At 45.3% G+C, this 18,909-nt stretch overlaps 1 protein-coding gene across 3 annotated transcripts in view; it reads left to right on the forward strand.

Annotated features, from left to right (window-relative positions):
• The first annotated feature begins 10,099 nt into the window (after positions 1–10,099).
• Positions 10,100–18,909, forward strand: part of ALOX5 (arachidonate 5-lipoxygenase) — a 41,190-nt gene continuing 32,380 nt past the window's right edge. For 2 of the 3 annotated variants that reach the window (XM_059169594.1, XM_059169595.1), the window contains exons 1-2: positions 10,625–10,860; positions 16,216–16,414. In XM_059169594.1, the coding sequence (XP_059025577.1) occupies positions 10,711–10,860; positions 16,216–16,414 (349 nt within the window). In that variant the 5' untranslated portion in view covers positions 10,625–10,710. Of the gene's footprint in view, positions 10,193–10,624; positions 10,861–16,215; positions 16,415–18,909 lie in introns of those variants that run through there. The other variant, XM_059169596.1, reaches the window with a different exon arrangement.

The raw sequence follows: 18,909 nt of genomic DNA on the forward strand, positions 1-18,909 counted from the left end.
TACTCAACCTACCACGGATCTACTTATAGCTTCTCTGTGCCTGACATCATGCAGGAGACCAAGAGATGAAGAAGCTACTCTCTCTGCCCTCACATACTTCAGGATATGTTGAGGGAGATAGAGACAGAAGCAAGTGCCCATGGGACAGAGGGTCAATGTGCCAAAATATGGGCAGGAGCAAAAGTTGTGGGAGCTCAGAAGACATGCAACTAGCTCTGCCAAGGAGAGTTCCACAGAAGAAGCAACACTGGTGTCATTTCTTGGAGGAGGAAATCAAGAAGCCAGGAGTACTTCAGACAAAGGAAGGAAATATGCCAAGGCTTCAAGGGGTGAGAAGAAGTAGTGCTCAGGAAAGAGCAGAATAGTTGAAATGTAGCATGAGGTCAGTTTTCTCTGTCAGTGTGGCTAGGCTATACGACCCAGTCATCCAAACAAACACTAACCTAGGTGTTACTGTAAGATATTCTGTAGATGTGCTTAATATCTCTAACCTTTTGACTTTATGTAAATAGAGACTATCCTGGATTATCTGGGTGGGCCTGATCCAATCAGTTGAAAGGCTTTAAGAACACAACTAAGTTTTCTCTGAAGAAGAACAAATTCCTCCTGTGGATAGCTGCTTGGCCTTAGAGCTCCCAACCTGCCCTTCTGGATACCCTGACCTATAGATTTCAGACTTGTTTACCCAACACCCCCAGTCACATAAGCCAATTCTTACAATAAAGCTCTTCCTGTATACACATATGCTTCTGATCCTATGTCTCTGATGGAACCCTGACCAAAACACATGGGAAGGATGGAAGAGTGAGTGAACCCGTGCCCTTGCAGGGAGGCAAGACTGTGAAGGACCAGTGCATAGAGTGAGTGCTTCACCCTAAAGGCAAATGATCCTTAAAAATGTTCCCACTTGTATCAAGGGCTTGGAGGATAGCAATGAGAGGTGAAAAGCCAATCAATCAGCATTTCCAATCCCTGCATTATTTCACTTTATGTTCAACCAGAGCATCTCTGCTTTTACCTGCTTTCGTGTAGGATTCCTTTTGAAAAAAGGATTCACTCTTCAGGTTGGAAAGCAAGGATGCAAGAAGCATTTCCAAAATGATGGCACGAGGAGCTCCGCAGACATTCTCCAGAGTGAAGCCACCATAACTGGTGAGAATCAAAAACAAAACAGAACAAAAAATATGAAAGTGAGGAGATATTGTCCTAAAGTCATACAGAAAATGAAGAAACACTTATTCAAGAAAAGCTGCTGACCTCAGTAAGAGTATTGAGAATCTGTGGCATTTTAGCCTTGACCCACTCCCTTTCTTCCATCCACACAGCCCTATAAAACAGATACTTTACTCTGGGGACGTCCAGCAAAGAAGATAAGGCTCCCTCATCCCTCAGCCCAGCCTATAGTGGTTATAGTGCTTTCCAGGAGGCAAAGACCACCACAATTTTTCATCTCATCTGGCTCTATGTTACAAAAGCTGTATTCTAGCCAAGCTTGGCCAAGAGGTTGAAAGCTCCTCTCTGGCTCCCAGTCCCTACCCTTAGGGCATGAGCTCTCTCTGAGGCCCAGCAGGCCAAGAATACTGTGGTCTGAATGTCCTTACCCCCAGGTTACTCATAATTGGGGAATGCCATGCCACGAGAGGAGATTCCATGCCACGAAAGGCAGAAAAACAGGGACTACTGCCCCACTCATAAAGAAGGGAAATCATCTGAAAAAAGTATGCCATTTTCTCCAACCTACCTCCAGAGCAGGGGCATGGTACTGCCCAGAGAGAGAGGCAGATCATAAGAAAGTCTCCCTAAGAGGACTGACTTTATTTGGAAGAGAGCATGGGGAGGTTCAATCTAAGGATGCTATCAAAAACAGTAGAGATTTTGGCAGGAAGCGATTAAGAGGAGACACCGGCTTACCGGGAGCAATAATCCAAAGTATAAACCAACTAGAAGGATACAATAGAAACCAAGAAAGGAGACCACCATGAAAAGTTTTCATGGTTGAAATGCTGAAACAGGTTGAAACAAACTTCAAATACAAGTCTCAGAGACTACTGCTGTAAAGGCTCCAAATTTATTTGGATCTTACCATGAAGCAATTTATTCCCCAGGGAACTGTCAAGAACAACTGCAATCAGTCAGCAATTAAAATAGGATTAATAGTAGGATGTGGTACCAAAAGAGGCAAAAAACTTAGCGGACAGGGAGAGACACAGAGAAAGAAGTGCTAAGAACAATACAAAACAAAACAAAGAAAAAAAAAAAAAACACATTGTCATCCCGCTTGAGAATACACGTGCCCAAGTCTGCATCCTGTGGAGTGACAGCAGAGCCCCCCATACTGCAGAGGAAACAGACTTCACTGTACCGACCAGTCAAGTCAATAAAAAATAAACAATCAAATGAGAGCAACACACACATCGACCAACTGAATAGAACAGAGAGTCCAGAAACAAACCCATATACGTGGCCAACTAAACTATAACAAGTGTGCCAAAAATACACAATGGGGAGGTGTGCCTGGGTGGCTCAGGTCATGATCCCTTAAGGGAGCCTGCTTCTCCCTCTCCCTCTGCCCCTTCCCCTGCTTGCACTCTTTCTATCTAATAAATAAATAAAATCTCAAAAACAAAAAAGAATACATAATAGGAAAAGAATAGTCTCTTCCATAAATGATGTTGGAAAAGCTGGATATTCACAAGCAAAATGATGAAAACAAGCTCTTACCTTACACCATATACAAAATTGACTCAAAATAGATTAAAGACTTAAATGTAAGGCCTGAAACAGTAACACTCCTAGAAGAAAACATAAGGAAAAAGTACTTTGACATTGTTCTTGGCAATCTTATTTGGATATGATACCCAAAGCACAGAGCAACAAAAGCAAAAATAAATAAGTTAGACTACATCAAACTAAAATTCTTCTGCATAGCAAAGGAAACAATGAATAAAGTGAAAAAAACAACCATTCAATGGAAGAAAATATTTGCAAACAATATACCTGATAAGAATTTAATCTCTAAGGGAAGCAAGGGCAAAATGAACTATTGGAACTTCATCAAGATCAAAACCTTTTGCACAGCAAAGGAATCAGTCAACAAAACCAAAAGACAACTGACAGAATGGGAGAAGATATTTGCAAACAACATATCAGATAAAGGGCTAGTATCCAAAATCTACAAAGAACTTATCAAACTCAACACCCAAAGAACAAATAATCCAATCAAGAAATGGGCAGAGGACATAAACAGACATTTCTGCAAAGAAGACATCCAGGTGGCCAACAGACACATGAAAAAGTGCTCCACATCACTTGGCATGAGGGAAATACAAATCAAAACCACAATGAGATACCACCTCACACCAGTCAGAATGGCTAAAATTAACAAGTCAGGAAATGACAGATGCTGGTGAGGATGTGGAGAAAGGGGAACCCTCCTACACTGTTGGTGGGAATGCAAGCTGGTGCAACCACTCTGGAAAACAGCATGGAGTTTCCTCAAAAAGTTAAAAATAGAGCTACCCTACGACCCAGCAATTGCACTACTGGAAAGATACAAACGTAGTGATCTGAAGGGACATGCACACCTGAAGTTTATAGCAGGAATGTCCACAATAGCCAAACTATGGAAAGAACCTAGATGTTCATCAACAGATGAATGGATAAAGAAAAGGTGGTATATATATACAACGGAATACTATGCAGCCATCAAAAGAAATGAAATCTTCCCATTTGTGATGACATGGATGGTTAGTGAAATAAGTCGATCGGAGAAACACAACTATCATATGATCTCCCTTATATGAGGAAGTGGAGATGCAACATGCGGGGTTTGGGGGGTAGGAAAAGAATAAATGAAACAAGATGGGATCAGGAGAGAGACAAACCATAAGAGACTCTTACTGTCACAAAACAAACTGAGGATGGCCTGAAGGAGAGGGGTAGGGAGAGGGTGGTGGGGTTATGGACATTGGGGAGGGTATGTGCTATGGTGAGTGCTGTGAAGTGTGTAAACCTGATGATTCACAGACCTATACTCCTGGGGCTAATAATACATTATGCATTTATAAAAAAAAGTTATTAAAAAGTATGAAAAGAAGATAGAATAATTTAATCTCTAAAATATATAAGGAACTCCTACAACTCAATTGCAAAGAAACAACTCAGTTAAAAACTGACAAATGATCTGAATAAACATTTTTTTCAAAGACATACAAATGACCAACAGGTGCATGAAAAGATATTCAACATTATTCATCAGACAAATGCAAATCAAAACGACAGTGAGGTACCACCTCACACTTATTAGGATGGCTACTAACAAAAAGACAATAGATAACAAGTGTTCACAGTGTGGAGAAAAGGGAACCCTTGTGCCCTCTTGGTGGGAATGTAAATTGATGCAGGAACTATGAAAACCAGTATGGAGATTCCTCAAAAAATTAAAACAGAAGTACCATATGATCCAGCAATCCTACTTCTGGGTATAGATCCAAAGGAAATGAAATGGGGGTCTGAAAGAGGTATCTGACTCGCATGTGCATTGTAGCATTATTCACAATGGCTAAGATACGGAAACAACTAAGTGTTTGTCAATATATATATATATGCATATGTGTATGTATGTATATGTATGTATAGTATATGTATGTGTATATACATATATGCACACAATGGAATACTATTCACCCATATAAAAGGAATTTTTGTCATTTGCAACAACACAGGTGACCCTGGAACACATCATTGTAAGTGAAATAAGCAAGACACAGAAAGCAAATACTGTATGATCTCACTTATATGTAGAATATAAAATGCCAAACTCAGAACCAGAGAAGAGAGCAGTGGTCCCCAGGGTCAGGGGTGCAGAGATATTGGTCAAAGGGTATAAACTTCCAGCTATAAGATAAATAAGTTTTGGATATCTATTGTACAGCATGATGACTACAGTCCATAACATTATATTGCATACTTGAAACTTGCTAATAGATCTTAAGTGTCCTCCCCACACCAAAAAAGCAAACAAACAAAAAACAAACAACTATGTGAAGTGATGGATGTCTTAATGGTTTGATTGTGGTAATCATGTCACGGTGTATCCATATCAAAACCTCACACTGTATACCTTAAATATATACAATTTCTATTTGTCAATTATACCTTAATAAAGCAGGGGAGAGGGAGGGACAAAAATAAATTGCATTCCTTCAAAAAAAAAAGGTAAAATATTCAGGAATAAATTCAATAACAAAAAAGCACACTGAAAACTATAAAACATTACTGAAATAAATTAGAAAAGATTTAAATAATTTGAAACATATCCCACATACCTCATTCAGAAGACTTAATATTAAGATAGCAATAGTTCCCAAATTGACCTATAGCTTCGATGTGATCCCAATCAAAATCCCACCTTATTTTTTTTTCTTTTTTGTAGAATTGAGAAGTTGATCCTATAATTTGTAAGAAAAAGCCAAGGACACAAAATAGCCAAAATGCTCTCAAAAAATAAAGAACAAGTGTGAATTCACACTTCCCAATTTCAAAACTAGCCATAAAGTTATAGTAATCAAGACAGTGTGGCACTGACATATACACATACTGGTCAAAGGTACAAAATTGAAAGTCCAGAAATAAATCCCTACACTTACAGTGAATTAAGGTACAAAGACAATTCAAGGGAGACTCATCAACAAATGATGCCACAACAACTGGATATTCACATGCAAAAGAAGAATTTGGATCGTTATATCACACCGCTCATGAAAACTGGCAAAACGGATTATAGGTCTAAATGAAGAACTGTAAGTATAAAATTCTATGAAGAAAACACAGGAGTCAATTTCTGTGAACTTAGTATAGGCAACAGTCTCCTAGATGTGGTATTAAAACCTCAACAACAAAAGAAGAATATATGTAAATTGGGCTTACTCGAAATTAAAACTATATTGCTTCAAATAGAACCATCAAAAAAGTGAAAAGGCAAACACAGAAGCAACAAAACACATATAGATAATATTGTTACATCCTATCCAGTATGTATGAACACTTACAGCTCAATAATAAAATAATAAAAAGTAAATAAGCTAATTTCATAAATGGGTCAAGAGCTGAAAATACATTTCTTTAAGGAGATATAGAAATGGGCAAAAAGTGTTGCTCAACATCATTAGCCATGAGGGAAATCCAATAAGATATTTGCAAATGACAGTACAGACAAAAGGTTGATATCCAGGATCTATAAAGAATTCCTCAAACTCAACACACACAAAACAGACAATCATATAAAAAAAAAAAATGGGCAGAAGATAGGAACAGACACTTCTCCAAAGAAGACATACAAATGGCTATTAGACACATGAAAAAATGTTCATCATCACTAGCCATCAGGGAGATTCAAATTAAAACCACATTGAGATACCACCTTACACCAGTTAGAATGGCCACAATTAGCAAGACAGGAGACAACATGTGTTAGAGAGGATGTGGAGAAAGGGGAACCCTCTTACATGGTTGGTGGGAATGCAAGTTGGTGCAGCCACTTTGGAAAACAGTTGGAGAGTCCTCAAGAAAATAAAAATAGAGCTTCCCTATGACCTGCAATGGCACTACTGGATATTTACCCCAAAGATACAGATGTAGTGAAAAGAAGGGCCATCTGTACCCCAATGTTTATAGCAGCAATGGCCACGGTCGCCAAACTGGAAAGAACCAAGATGCCCTTCAACAGACGAACGGATAAGGAAGATGTGGTCCATATACACTATGGAGTATTATGCCACCATCAGAAAGGATGAATACCCAACTTTCGTAGCAACATGGACGGGACTGGAAGAGATTATGCTGAGTGAAATAAGTCAAGCAGAGAGAGTCAGTTACCATACGGTTTCACTTATTTGTGGAGCATAACAAATAGCATGGAGGACAAGCGGTGTTAGAGAGGAGAAGGGAGTTGGGGGAAATTGGAAGGGGAGGTGCATCATGAGAGACTATGGACTCTGAAAAACAATCTGAGGGGTCTGAAGTGGCGGGGGTGGGTGGGAGGTTGGGGTACCAGGTGGTGGGTATTATAGAGGGCACGGATTGCATGGAGCACTGGGTGTGGTGAAAAAATAATGAATACTGTTTTTCTGAAAATAAATAAATTAATTTAAAAAAATTTTTTTTAAAAAGAGAGCATTATGTCTTAAACTCTGTTAGCAATCAAATATCACACACAAAAAATGGGTCAAACACTTTATCACATAAATCTTACAGGATATTAAATTGTTCAAATCAAGATAATTAATTTCTCTGCATTTCAATAAAATAAATTACTTTTGGCTGCTTAAAAAAAAAAAAAGATACCACTTCACAGAGAATATAATGTGTTGAAAAGGATGTGGAGAAAATGGAACCTTACAGATTGCTTATGAAAATGTAAAATAGTGCAGCCACTTTAGAAAACAATCTACATGTCTGCAAAATGAAGTTACCATATGATTCCCCAATTCACTTCTAATGATCTCCCGAAAAGAAATGAAAACATATGCCTATACAAAAATTTATACATGAATATTCATGGCATTATTATTCACAATAGCCCCAAAGTGCAAACAACTTAAATTTCCATCATCTGATGAATGCGTAAACACATTGTGACACATCCATATCCATAAAATGGAATATCATTTAACCACAAAAAAGAATAACTTACTAATGCAAGCTATAACATGCATCAATCTTGAAAACATTATGGTAAGTGAAAGAAGCCAGCCACAAAAGGTCACATATTGTATGATTCTACTCCTAGGAAATGTACAGAATTGGCAAATCTATAGACAAAAAGTAAATTAGTGCTTCCCTTTGCGGGAAAGATGAGGGGGGCAAAGGAAAGTGACTGCTAATGAGGTGGCAGAAATGTTCTAAAATTGATTGTAGTGATGGTCTCACAATTCTCTGAATACTACTAAACACCATTACTTTAAATGAGTGAATTGTATAGTATACAAATTACATCTCAATAAAGCTGGGTGGAAGGAAGAGAGAGAGGGAGGGTGGGAGGAAGGAAGGAAGGAATGCAAGCAAGCAATGATGGACTGTAAGTCAGGTAGTGAGATTATCCCATCTACGCTACAGGGAAACTACTCCGGTTAGAGAATCGGAGGGAGGGGGGCAGCTAGGCTAAAGACAGAGAGATGAGGTAGGAAGCCATTGTTATAGTCTGTGTAGGAGATCCTGAAAGCCTTAACCAGGACAGAGACAATAGGGACAAGATCTAGGGATATTTTAGAAACTACCCCACGATGCCAAAATTTCTATGAAAGCAACATTCCATGTTATACATTACAGTAAGTGGCATAAGTATAAATTACTACAGTCCTTGGAAAAGTAGCTTAATAACATGTTACAAAGGTCTCAGAATATTCATACTCTCTGGTCCGTTTCTAAATCCCTATCTTAAAACTTTTTAAAAATGTTTTAAGCACCGGGGTACCTGGGTGGCTAAGTGGGTTAAAGCCTCTGCCTTCGGCTCCGGTCATGGTCCCGGGGTCCTGGGATCGAGCCCAGCACTGGGCTCTCTGCTTGGCGGGGAGTCAGCTTCCTCCTCTCTCTGCCTGCTTCTCCGCCTGCTTGTGATCTCTGCCTGTCAAATGAATAGATAAAATATATTTTTTTAATGTTTTAAGCACCAAATATGTACTATAGCAATTAATGAGGGAAAGCAACATAAATGACGGGTAATAGTGGACTAATGAAAAGAAAGTGGTATATCCATATAATTGATTATACAGTTGTCAAAATATTTAAAAAGTAAAATTATGTAGGAAAATGCATGTTACAATACTAAGGAACATAGACATACAAAAAAATTACACACAATAGTGTGGTCCTAATGGTGTAAAAATGCCTAATAAGGAATATTTACTAACCACTTTTTCTACATGTTATGAATTTTGTTTATATATCCACTTTTCTCTAATTTCTACAATGACAATTTATTACTTTTGTCCAAAAAAAATATTGCACTTACTTTTTAAAGAAAAACAACAGCCATCTCACATTCTTAGATGTGAAGTCCAATTCCACAGCCATCCTTCACTACCCCCCTCACCGGGGGTTCCTGGAGCCTATCTCCTGCCTGGCAGGGATTGGGTTCCAATTCTGAGATATCTTCACCTGTGCATCTCAGCTATGACCATTCCTCCGTGTCTTATTTGATGCTCAGAGAACCCCTTCAGTGCCTATCTTTCCATGAATAAAGCCAGTCCGGCTGAAAACTGTCCTCATCTCAGACTGTAGAAAGTGGATCAGCAGGTTCCCTCTCTGCTTTGAGTGGTGGTCCTGCCAAGACATTGGAGGAAGCAGGATTTGCCACAAGGTGGAGCCCCGCATCCCAGAATGGGGAGCCAGTCTCAGGCCTGCCTTTTTGCACCTCCCAAACAGTGAGTGTACAAAGCCAGGGACTTGATGCACCCACCCGACATGGAACGAACTTATATTTTAATTCAGTTCAGCTCATTATCGAATGCGCACCACAGTCAGACCCAGTTCTTAAGTTGGGGGAGGAGGGGGGCGTGGCGCGGCGCGGCGCTGCGAGCCAAGAAAATGGAAAAGAAAGTTGGGGTAGGTGCAGGCGAACACAGAAGACATATCAGATTAGGTCACAGCAGTAGGAAGGCTGACCACCGATGGGAAGCTTCCTTCTAGGGCACAAAGCCTTCTACAAACATCTCTTTCAGGCCTTAGTCCACCACCTGTTGAAATCCGACCAATTTACTGGGCCAGGCAGCCTGCTCCCCAACTCCCAGCCATAACGTCTGGAACATGCTTGCTGTGGAGTCCACATCTTTCCCAGGACTTCCAGCCAGTGGTCCCCCTGCCCCCCGAAAAGCTATCACTAAGGAAGCCTAACTCCTTCCCCAGCCTCCCGCTTCCCCCAAAGTCCACTGACCTTCTCCAGACAACACCCCGGTGTTCAGACTTGTGTTTTCTTGTCCTGGCCCGCTCTGGCTGCCCCGCCTCCCGCAGTACACCGGCAATCCCTAGTCCGAGAGCGGCTGGCATCTGACTCACCTGGGTGCCCACGTGCAGCTTGCCCAGGTGACACTCAGCCAAGCCTGTGAAGAACCCAGAGCTGCCCGAAGTCTGTGTTCCAGATACCACTCTCAGCTCCGGTGTAGCCTCCTCCAAGAAGCCTCTCTGGTGTCCCCAGGTGAGTCCCCCTTTCCCCTGTAGACTCCCAGAGCACCCCTAGTCTAAGAAACCATGGCATGGGCAATCGCCTCAGGCACAACCAGAACCTGGTGAGAGTAGACATGACTCTCATTTTAAGGGGTCGTCTAGGGGCTTCCGGGAGCGTGGCGCTGAGGCAGGAAGGAAGGATGCAGGGTGAGAACAATGAATGGGAGGCTGAGTGAGTGAATGAACGGATGCAGGGGTGAGGGGACGGCAGCTGAGGTGTCCCCAGTCCCCAGGCGGCTAAAACAGACACCAGGCCCATGGGGTGAAAAGCAGGAACGCGCGACCCCTACCACGTCCGCAGCAAGTCCGAGCCCTCAGAGCGGCAGGGGCGGGGCGGGGAGGGGAGGGGTCCGGGCGGGGGCGGGGCCGGGCTTGCGGGGTCCCGGGAGGGTTGGGTCTGGCCTGGCGGAGGGCGGGGGAAGAGGCAGCTGCTGTGCGGACGCGCGTGGACCAGCAGCACCGAGGCTCCTGGAGTTCGCGTCCTCTGCCATGCCGTCCTACACCGTCACCGTGGCCACCGGCAGCCAGTGGTTCGCTGGCACCGACGACTACATCTACCTCAGCCTCGTGGGTTCTGCGGGCTGCAGCGAGAAGCACCTCCTGGACAAGCCCTTCTACAACGACTTTGAGCGCGGCGCGGTAGGGGCGCGAGGCTGGGACCGACCGGGCTGGGGACACCCGCGGCCCCGTCGGGGCGGCACAGAACGAGCCGGGGGAGCCCCGGGACCCGCTGGAGTGGTTAGGGACCGGGCTAAGGGAGTGTCCGGGACCACGTCCGGGGCGGCTGGGACCCAAATTCCGGGGCGGGAGGCTTGCAGGGTGAGGTCTGCAGCGCGCGGAGCTTCTCCCCCAGGAGAAGGTGCAAGGTCTGCTCTCCAGTTCACAGACAGGATTCCGAGGCTCTGAAAGGTCCCTTAACTGGGCAAGTGCTGTGGGCATGCTTGTGCCCCATTTCATAGGGCTCCTTCCACAGGTTGTGGTGTGTGGGGGTCTGGGGGGTTGTGCGGTCCTTGCCCTGCTGTGAAGCACAGATGGCACCTCGGAGCAGCCTCGAGCTTTGGGGAGAAGGCACAGGTCTGGAAGTTCAGAGACCTGGGTTGAATTAGGGCACCACTGCTAGTTCACTCTGCCTCATCACTGGACCTCAGTTTCCCCAAATGTAAAATGAAAGTGATGACTTCAAGCTGGTCCAGGAATCTGCGTGAGCCTAAGCGGGGCTGCTGGTCCAGAGTGGTATTTGTAGGTGTCTTCACACCCGGGTCCCTGGCATTCTCAGACAGGTCCCCAGCGGAATTTAGAGGGTAAGAACGAGAAAACTCAAGCAAGAAGCCTTTTGCAACCTGGAGATATCTGACTCCCCACAGAGTATTCTCCAGGGAATACTTGAGCCCCAGGTGTGAGGGCTCAGCGGAGCAAGAAGAGGAAGGAGGGCTTCCTTGTCACTAGATACTCTGGAGCTGGGGGAGTCCAGGGAGCAAAGGGAGCCAGTGTTTACTGTACCGCTAATCTGTGCTGCCAAGTACTATATAAGGCCATGCACAGGTGGCCACATTTATAAGTGAGCTCCTGATGCTGACCTGGGCAGGAATTCCAGCCCCGTGGCTTTCTCAGTGAGCATGGCAGCTCATGGTCTTTACCGAGCATTTAGTGACTTGCCCAGTCCACTGCCAAGTGCATAGGAAGTGCTCATTGTATGATTATTCTGACGGTCCCAACACTCTTTAGGTAGGTGTGCAGGGAATGTTCCCATCTGTCACCCCCCAGCTCCAGAACTGGGCCAGAAAGATTTAGACTTCACTAAATGTTCTTTTCGCCAATTAGTTGATTATTGGGTTGAACCATATGAAATTGCTCAGAGTTGACAATTTTTGATAAACAAAACCAGGAATTTCATATGGTTCAACTGAATTCTTCTCGGATAAAATTTGAGAAGTAGGTTTTAGGTAGAGGCTGCAGTAAGTAAATAATAGTTCACTCCTTTCCCCATTTCCAAACTTGGAGTGGGTTTGATTCCTTCCCCTAAGAGCTTCAGAACCATGTTATTAGCCAACTTGGCAATTAGCTAAGTTCGGCATGTTAGCCCAGCTCAAGCTCCCTTCAGGAAGAGCGAGGTGTTGAGTATAAATACAACCATTTGTTGTCTGGGTTCCCCCATTAGGGAACTGGGCCTGAGGACAGTGGGGTAGGAGGGAGGGCAATGAGACGTCCACTTGGGAAGATGACACCTTCTGCCATTTCTGAAGCACCTTCATTTACTTCCATTCTTTCATGGTTTTCCCAACATCTCAGGGAGGAAGACTGAGTGCAGACTACTTTCCCTTCATAAGGGGGCCATGGTGGGCCTCATTATCCTCTAAACACACCAGTGTGCTCATGCTGTGCAGCGCAGAGTGCCCCATATGCAGAGTCTACCCAAAGAAGACACTGCGGTGTGGCCATAACAGGGTCATTAGAAGAGGGCTGAAAGCACCGTTCTGTTCATTATTTCCCCTTGAGATTTCATTCAAATGACACTATGACTAAACACCTCAGTGAGCGCCCCAGAAGCAAATTTCAGGAGAGGTTTGCATGTCACATTTCCATGAGGGTGAGAGAGGGCGAGTTAGGAAGGCTGCTAGGCTGCAGAGGAATCAGCTGGGTCCTAAAGGCTCTGATAAAAATCCACTTTTGAGAAAGTTCCTGTTGGTACAAAGTTACTCCACACTTTGTCTTGCACAGCCCAGTGTTACTTCCCCATTCTCCAGCCAGTGGCTCTTTAAGGACAGTCTGTCCCTGTTGGGTAAAGGTGAAAAAGAACCCTTAGAGAAGATACTTGGTCTAGAGGAATTGGCTATCCCGTTTTACTTGGAAAAGTGTCCGAATCATTATGGTTAACAACAGTTACAGTCACAACAATAAGGACTGTTACCAGCTAGTTCAGTCATTTCTAGGTCTTTGGCACATCAACACCCACATACCTCTGTGCAGAATTCTGTCAAACAGTAGGACTGATTTCTTCTCCACAATTTGAGTTACAGAGCCCCACTTATCCTCATCAGAGTTCCACATACTGATTTGGGTCAGGACTAGGAATAGTTCTCCAAAGGTGAGACGCTCCTGTAAATGGTCTCTCCCTCAGGAGCTCCCCACTGCCTGCTTGGGAATGCCCAGACCATGGACCCAGACAGCTTAGAGACTGGCCTGAGGCTGGGCAAATTTGGAAAATTGATTTGTTTCCTTACTTCTTTTACCTGAAAGCTGTTCAAGGCAGATGGGATGACTTTTCTTGATCCAAAGATCTCGGGGAAGTCACTTGAGCCACTTTCATTCCAAGACAGCACTCTTAGGAAAGCTAGGGACAATACAGAAGTGTTTAATATATTGTCCTTGAATATATTCAGTGAGTATAGACAAGTCTTACAACTCTATGTACCCCTCATATATTCAGGGAATGTTAACCTTATTAATTTCTATGAAAACACTCTAGGATAACTCTTCCTCAATAATAAGAATTACTGATTAGTGAAGAATAAACATTTCCTTATGAACTTCCATCTATATTCCCCGTCTTCCCTCTCTGTCCTCTCTTCCTAGATTCTGCCTCCTGTTCCTCCTTTTCTTCCTTCCTCTACTCCCTAGTCCCCACCATGCCCCAGTGTCCCCCATTTCTCTCTTCTTTTCTGCTGCAATTTCTCACTCTCGCTCTGTCTTCCAGTACCCCCCACCACCCCGAGTTCCCTCTTCTCTTCTTCACAACATCCCCCTCTCCCTGCTCAGCCCCTCATTAGCTTCCACCAAGAAAAGCATCCCAGGCTGGGCCTCAGGTCTCTCTTCTGTCTCTGCTTGAGCAGAGAGATCCCTCTTCTTGTCCCAGCAACAACAGGGATCTGGGACAGAAACAAAACCTTTCTAAAAATGCTCATATAAAGATGAAATTAAAAAGTGACCAGCTAACACATGGATGAAATATTCAAAAGCCTTAAAACCATATAACCAATAAAGCATTGAAAGTAACAAGTGAAATCAGAAAACGGCCCTTCTGTGAGATAAGGCTGGGGAATTGCATGTTTCCCTGACTTCACGTCCGTCTTTAGCATCTGAGCACCTCTGGCCCAAGGAGCTCCAGGCTCTAACCTCCTCCTTCTAAATATGCATTCCCCACCTAAGGAGTCTTGCTCTCTGTTCTCTACAGATAAATGCCTTGCCCATTCCTTCCCCTCGCCATTGACCTCACCTCCGAAACCTTACCACTTGGCCTACTGATGCCTCCGCTCAGGGGTCTCCATTCTCTCCCACACCAGAAGTCACCCCGGAAGAGCTGTGTCTTTCCTTTCCTCTTCTCCTCCCAGCTCCTTGGGTCCTCCAGCCCTTTACTGGGACTCCTGCACCCTGGGGCTTCCTGGCTTCTTCCCAAGGGATTAGCACCCTGCAGTACAGATAAACTACTCAGCTGAAGTCCCGCAGCCTGGGGGTCAGTGCTGTCTGTGACCTCACCTATGCATTCTGCTCTCCCACTGACACACTGTGGGAAAGAAGGGTTCTTTCACTTTGCAGGAGGGTGCATTCTGGCAGCACAGATATGCTTGTGCACCTGTTAGGGACCAAGAAATGTCACCCCAGCACAGAGGACTGGCTCCTTGGTCCTCAGAAACATTCTGAGGACCCAGGCCCAGACCACAGGGCACAGGGAAGAGACTTCCACTTTCTGACCACAAGTGTCTGGCATCTTCAGTAACCGCAGCATGCGAGCTGCTCACTGCACTCAGAGCCAAGAGGTTTGCTAAAAATACCCAACTTCCCATTCCTCTTAGGAAGTCCTCCCTGGGGTTCCTCTGGCAGCTTGGTGGGAGAAGTTTGGAGACAGAGACCATGGGATCACATGCAGGATGAATCCCTCGGCCCTCCATTTACTTCACTATCACACTGAGAACTCTAGGTTCTGCCACCAATGAAAAAGCTCAAGGACTGGTGAAATCCGGCTTAGAAAGTACCTTGGCGGGGGGTGGGGGGGTACCGAGTGCAGGGCTTCCCAAACCTGCTAGTATATAGAACACCCGATGTAATGCTTGAGCTCTCTTGCTTCCTTTTCCTCTGCCACCAAGAGTTGCAGACACACAGATCACCCCAGAGCCTTGGAAGGGTTGCCTGCCCATCTCCCAGAGTCAGGAGCCTGGCAGCACAAAGCACTGAGCAGCTCAGGGACCTGTTGGGCCGTCTGCACAGGGCCTACGGTGGCACCTTCTAGCAGCAAGACCAACCTCAGCCCACCACTCCCACAGATCTCATGGGTACCGCTTATCTGATTTTCTTAACCCTTCAGTGGCTCAGTGACAGAGGATGCCCTAGGATGATGTGTATCTGTGCAACCTCTCTTATACCTGAGGCTCTTCATTTTCGCTCAGTTATTTGCTCCCCAGAGAACAAGGGAGACACGGAGTAGCTGTACTGGAAAGGTCTAGACTAGAACTCCATCTCTGCCAATGAGTAGCTGAAGTGGGACTTAGTAAGCCTCAATATCTTCGTCTGTGACACAGTCATGACTGCCCCTCATCCTCACGTCATTGTAGGGGTCCATAGCAATTGTCAGTAAGCCTTTTGTAAGATGTAAAGGGCCTCCAAGCATGCAAGGACTAGTTTGCCCTCTCCAGCCTGCAGGGCGGGAAGGCCAGCTGCCCCCCTGCCCTCATTGTGAGCAGGGGCAGCTGCAGGGGACTCTTACCAAGCACAGCCTAGCAGAGGGCATCCCTCCCTGGAGTCTCCCCTCTTCCAGCCCGAACCATGTGCAGACAGAAGAATGTCCCACTCTGAATGTGATGAATGTCCCCATCTATCCCTCACTAAACCTCTGTCTCCGTAAAGGCGGAGCCAGGATTTGTCCCCGTGTGTCTCCCAGGTGCAGCATGGAGCCTTGCCAAGGGCAGGCATTCAGACAGTGTCTTAGCTAAATGAACTAAGAGGTGATACAAAGACTCAGGAAACCCCCAAACAATCTGATTTGCCTTTTTCTCCTCTCAGGTTGATTCCTATGATGTGACAGTGGACGAAGAACTGGGCGAAATCCAGCTGGTCAAGATCGAGAAGCGCAAATACTGGCTCCACGATGACTGGTACCTGAAGTACATCACGCTGAAGACGCCCTACGGAGATTACATCGAGTTCCCATGCTACCGCTGGATCACCGGCGAGGGCGAGATCGTCCTGAGAGACGGACGCGGTGAGTGTCCACTCCGGAGCTTCCCAGGGACGGATGGACCTCGCAGGCCCTCCTTCCTCCAAGAACTGTATTCAGGGGAATAGCAACACTGCTGCTCTGAGCCTCCATGCACCGGCAGGTGGTGTGACCTTCCTCGGGGTACTAACAAGCCCCACACGCAGAGGGTGGAGGGAGAGGCCCCTGGCCGCGTGCTCAGCTGTCTTCCATTTGTGCTGCTGTCCTTCAGGGGCAAGCTTATGACTCCCTTTTTGCCGGAGGGTCCTTCATAGCACATGCCTGCAGGACATCTCCCTAGATGGGCAGTTTCCAGGGGAATTCTCCAGTTTTCCTCTTTGGGGGTCATAGTGGGGCTTGGGCTCCAGGGCATCCCACACAGGTCTGGGAGGGGAGGAGGTTGATAGGAGTGTCCCAAGTGCCAGCCTGGAGGGGCCATGGCCAGACCCGGCAGTCATTGTCACCAGTTGTTAAACCAGAAGTCCTACATTTTGCTAAAAAAGAACCTAAAATCTACCCTCTTAAGCAAGATCCTCCAGTGTACAGACCCCAACCCAGCACTTCCTTGGAAGAGCATTCCTCATAAGAGATAGGGAGTTGGCCTGCTGTGGAGGAACAGAGAGAGGGATGGATGGCAATGGTCAGCTAAGGCCACTCGCCCTCTGAATGACTCCCCCCTCCACACTAGCCTCTTAGCGTATGGGAGTCAAACCCATGCCTTGGCAAAATTCTATCTGACTTCAAGTCATGGCCCTTCAGTTTTCTCACACTCTAAAACCCGAATGAGAAATCTTCAAAGCTGTGTACCACTACAATAATAAGGAAGAAGACAGATGTTTTACCCATAAAATGTTTACTACTTCCTAGTCGAAAGCGCATTCCTATCACTAGATCATTAATTCTTCACAGAAGGTGAAGGTAAAATGGAAATGATTACTACCCCCATTTTTTATCTAAGAAAACTGAGACAGAGGAGGAAGTTCTTTTCTACTTCATGTTCTTAAACTATCAGGCCACATCCCCTTGCTTCTCACATGGAATTTAAGAAACCAAATTTTAAAAATATTTCCAAACTGAGTGAGTGGAGCTAGAAAGCTTTTTTTATTTTTGTCTCCTGGCCTCATGACAAAAAAAAAAAAAAAAAAAAAAAAAAAAAAAAAAAAAATCACAAAATTCACTCTGTCTTGTGGTGGCCAGAATATGAACAGTGGTAGACAAGGTTCTTCTCTTTCTCTAGTATTTGAAAAACACTAGCTCCTGGTCTCCTTCCTGCCACTCCCACCCAGGGTCTTGGTAGGACGGTCCCTCTTCCCGCATACCCTAAATCCCTTCCCAGCAAAAAAAGTATGGCCCATTCAAATGAGGGTGTTTAGAAAGACCAGTGTGCAGGGGAGCACACCAGTGTGGAAGCCATTGGCACTGCTAGTCCTGGTAGTGTGAGGGGAGAGAAGGAAAGCCAGATTAATCCAAGAAGGGAAGTGTCCTCGAGACGGTGCTCCCTTGGGAGTAGCTATGGCTCCCAGCAGAGATGCAGACACTGCATCACCGGTGCAGACACTGGGGAAGTTCTGAGAGAGGATCTGGGGAATTATGTCCTCTCCTCATTCTCCCACACCCTCCTCTCCCTGGTCAGGGTTCCCAGTGGCTAACCCAGTATGAAGCCCATCAGTGCAGTTCATTCCCATCAAGGACAAGATGAGGGTCTTCAGGGACAAGACAAGGTAGATCTGGAGGGACACCTAGGAGCTATCCATCCAGTTTGTTCCACTTATCGATTGCTGTGTAACAGTCTGGAGGCTTTAAATGGCCATTTTCTTCTGTGCATTATCTTATGGGTTAGAAATCTCAGTTTATCTGTGAGCCATGAAGCATTAGCTAAGGGGGAAGGACTAGAAGGCTCACTTTTAAGATGGTTCTTCCCACACATGCCTAGTGCCTCAGGGCTCCCTGGCCTCTCTTTCCACCTGGAATCTCATTCTTGAAGCTTTCTCTATGGCATTGGGCTTCTCATAGTTTGGCGGTCACAGGATAGTTGCACTTCTTATGCAGTGGCCGGCTTCCAAGAGCAAGTACTCCAAGAGACAGGAGGTGGAAACTGACAGTCTCTTCCTGCCCAAGCCTGGAAACTGGTGGAGGGTAACTTCCACCATATTCTATTGGTCCAAGCGATAGAATAGATCACAGAACATACCCAGACTCAAAGGGGACATTCCCCACCTCCTAATGGAAAGAATGTCAAGGAATTTATGGCCATCTTTAATCCATGACATAGCACAACAACCAACCTTGGGACAACTTGGAAATGAAGGGGCCCAGCCCATGAGTGACATGGTAACCTCTGCCATCTAATACTTTCCCATGGCACCTGGGGTGAACGTAATGGTCAGAGGCCCATCACTGTGGTCCTGGGTATCCAGAACACCTATGTGGAAAGATAGCTTCAGTAAGGCACTCATATCAGTGTTTTGGCATCAACCCCCACTCCCGAGCTTTGGGGCATT

Source organism: Mustela lutreola, chromosome 4 (genome assembly GCF_030435805.1).
Source record: "Mustela lutreola isolate mMusLut2 chromosome 4, mMusLut2.pri, whole genome shotgun sequence".
Lineage (NCBI taxonomy): Eukaryota > Metazoa > Chordata > Mammalia > Carnivora > Mustelidae > Mustela > Mustela lutreola.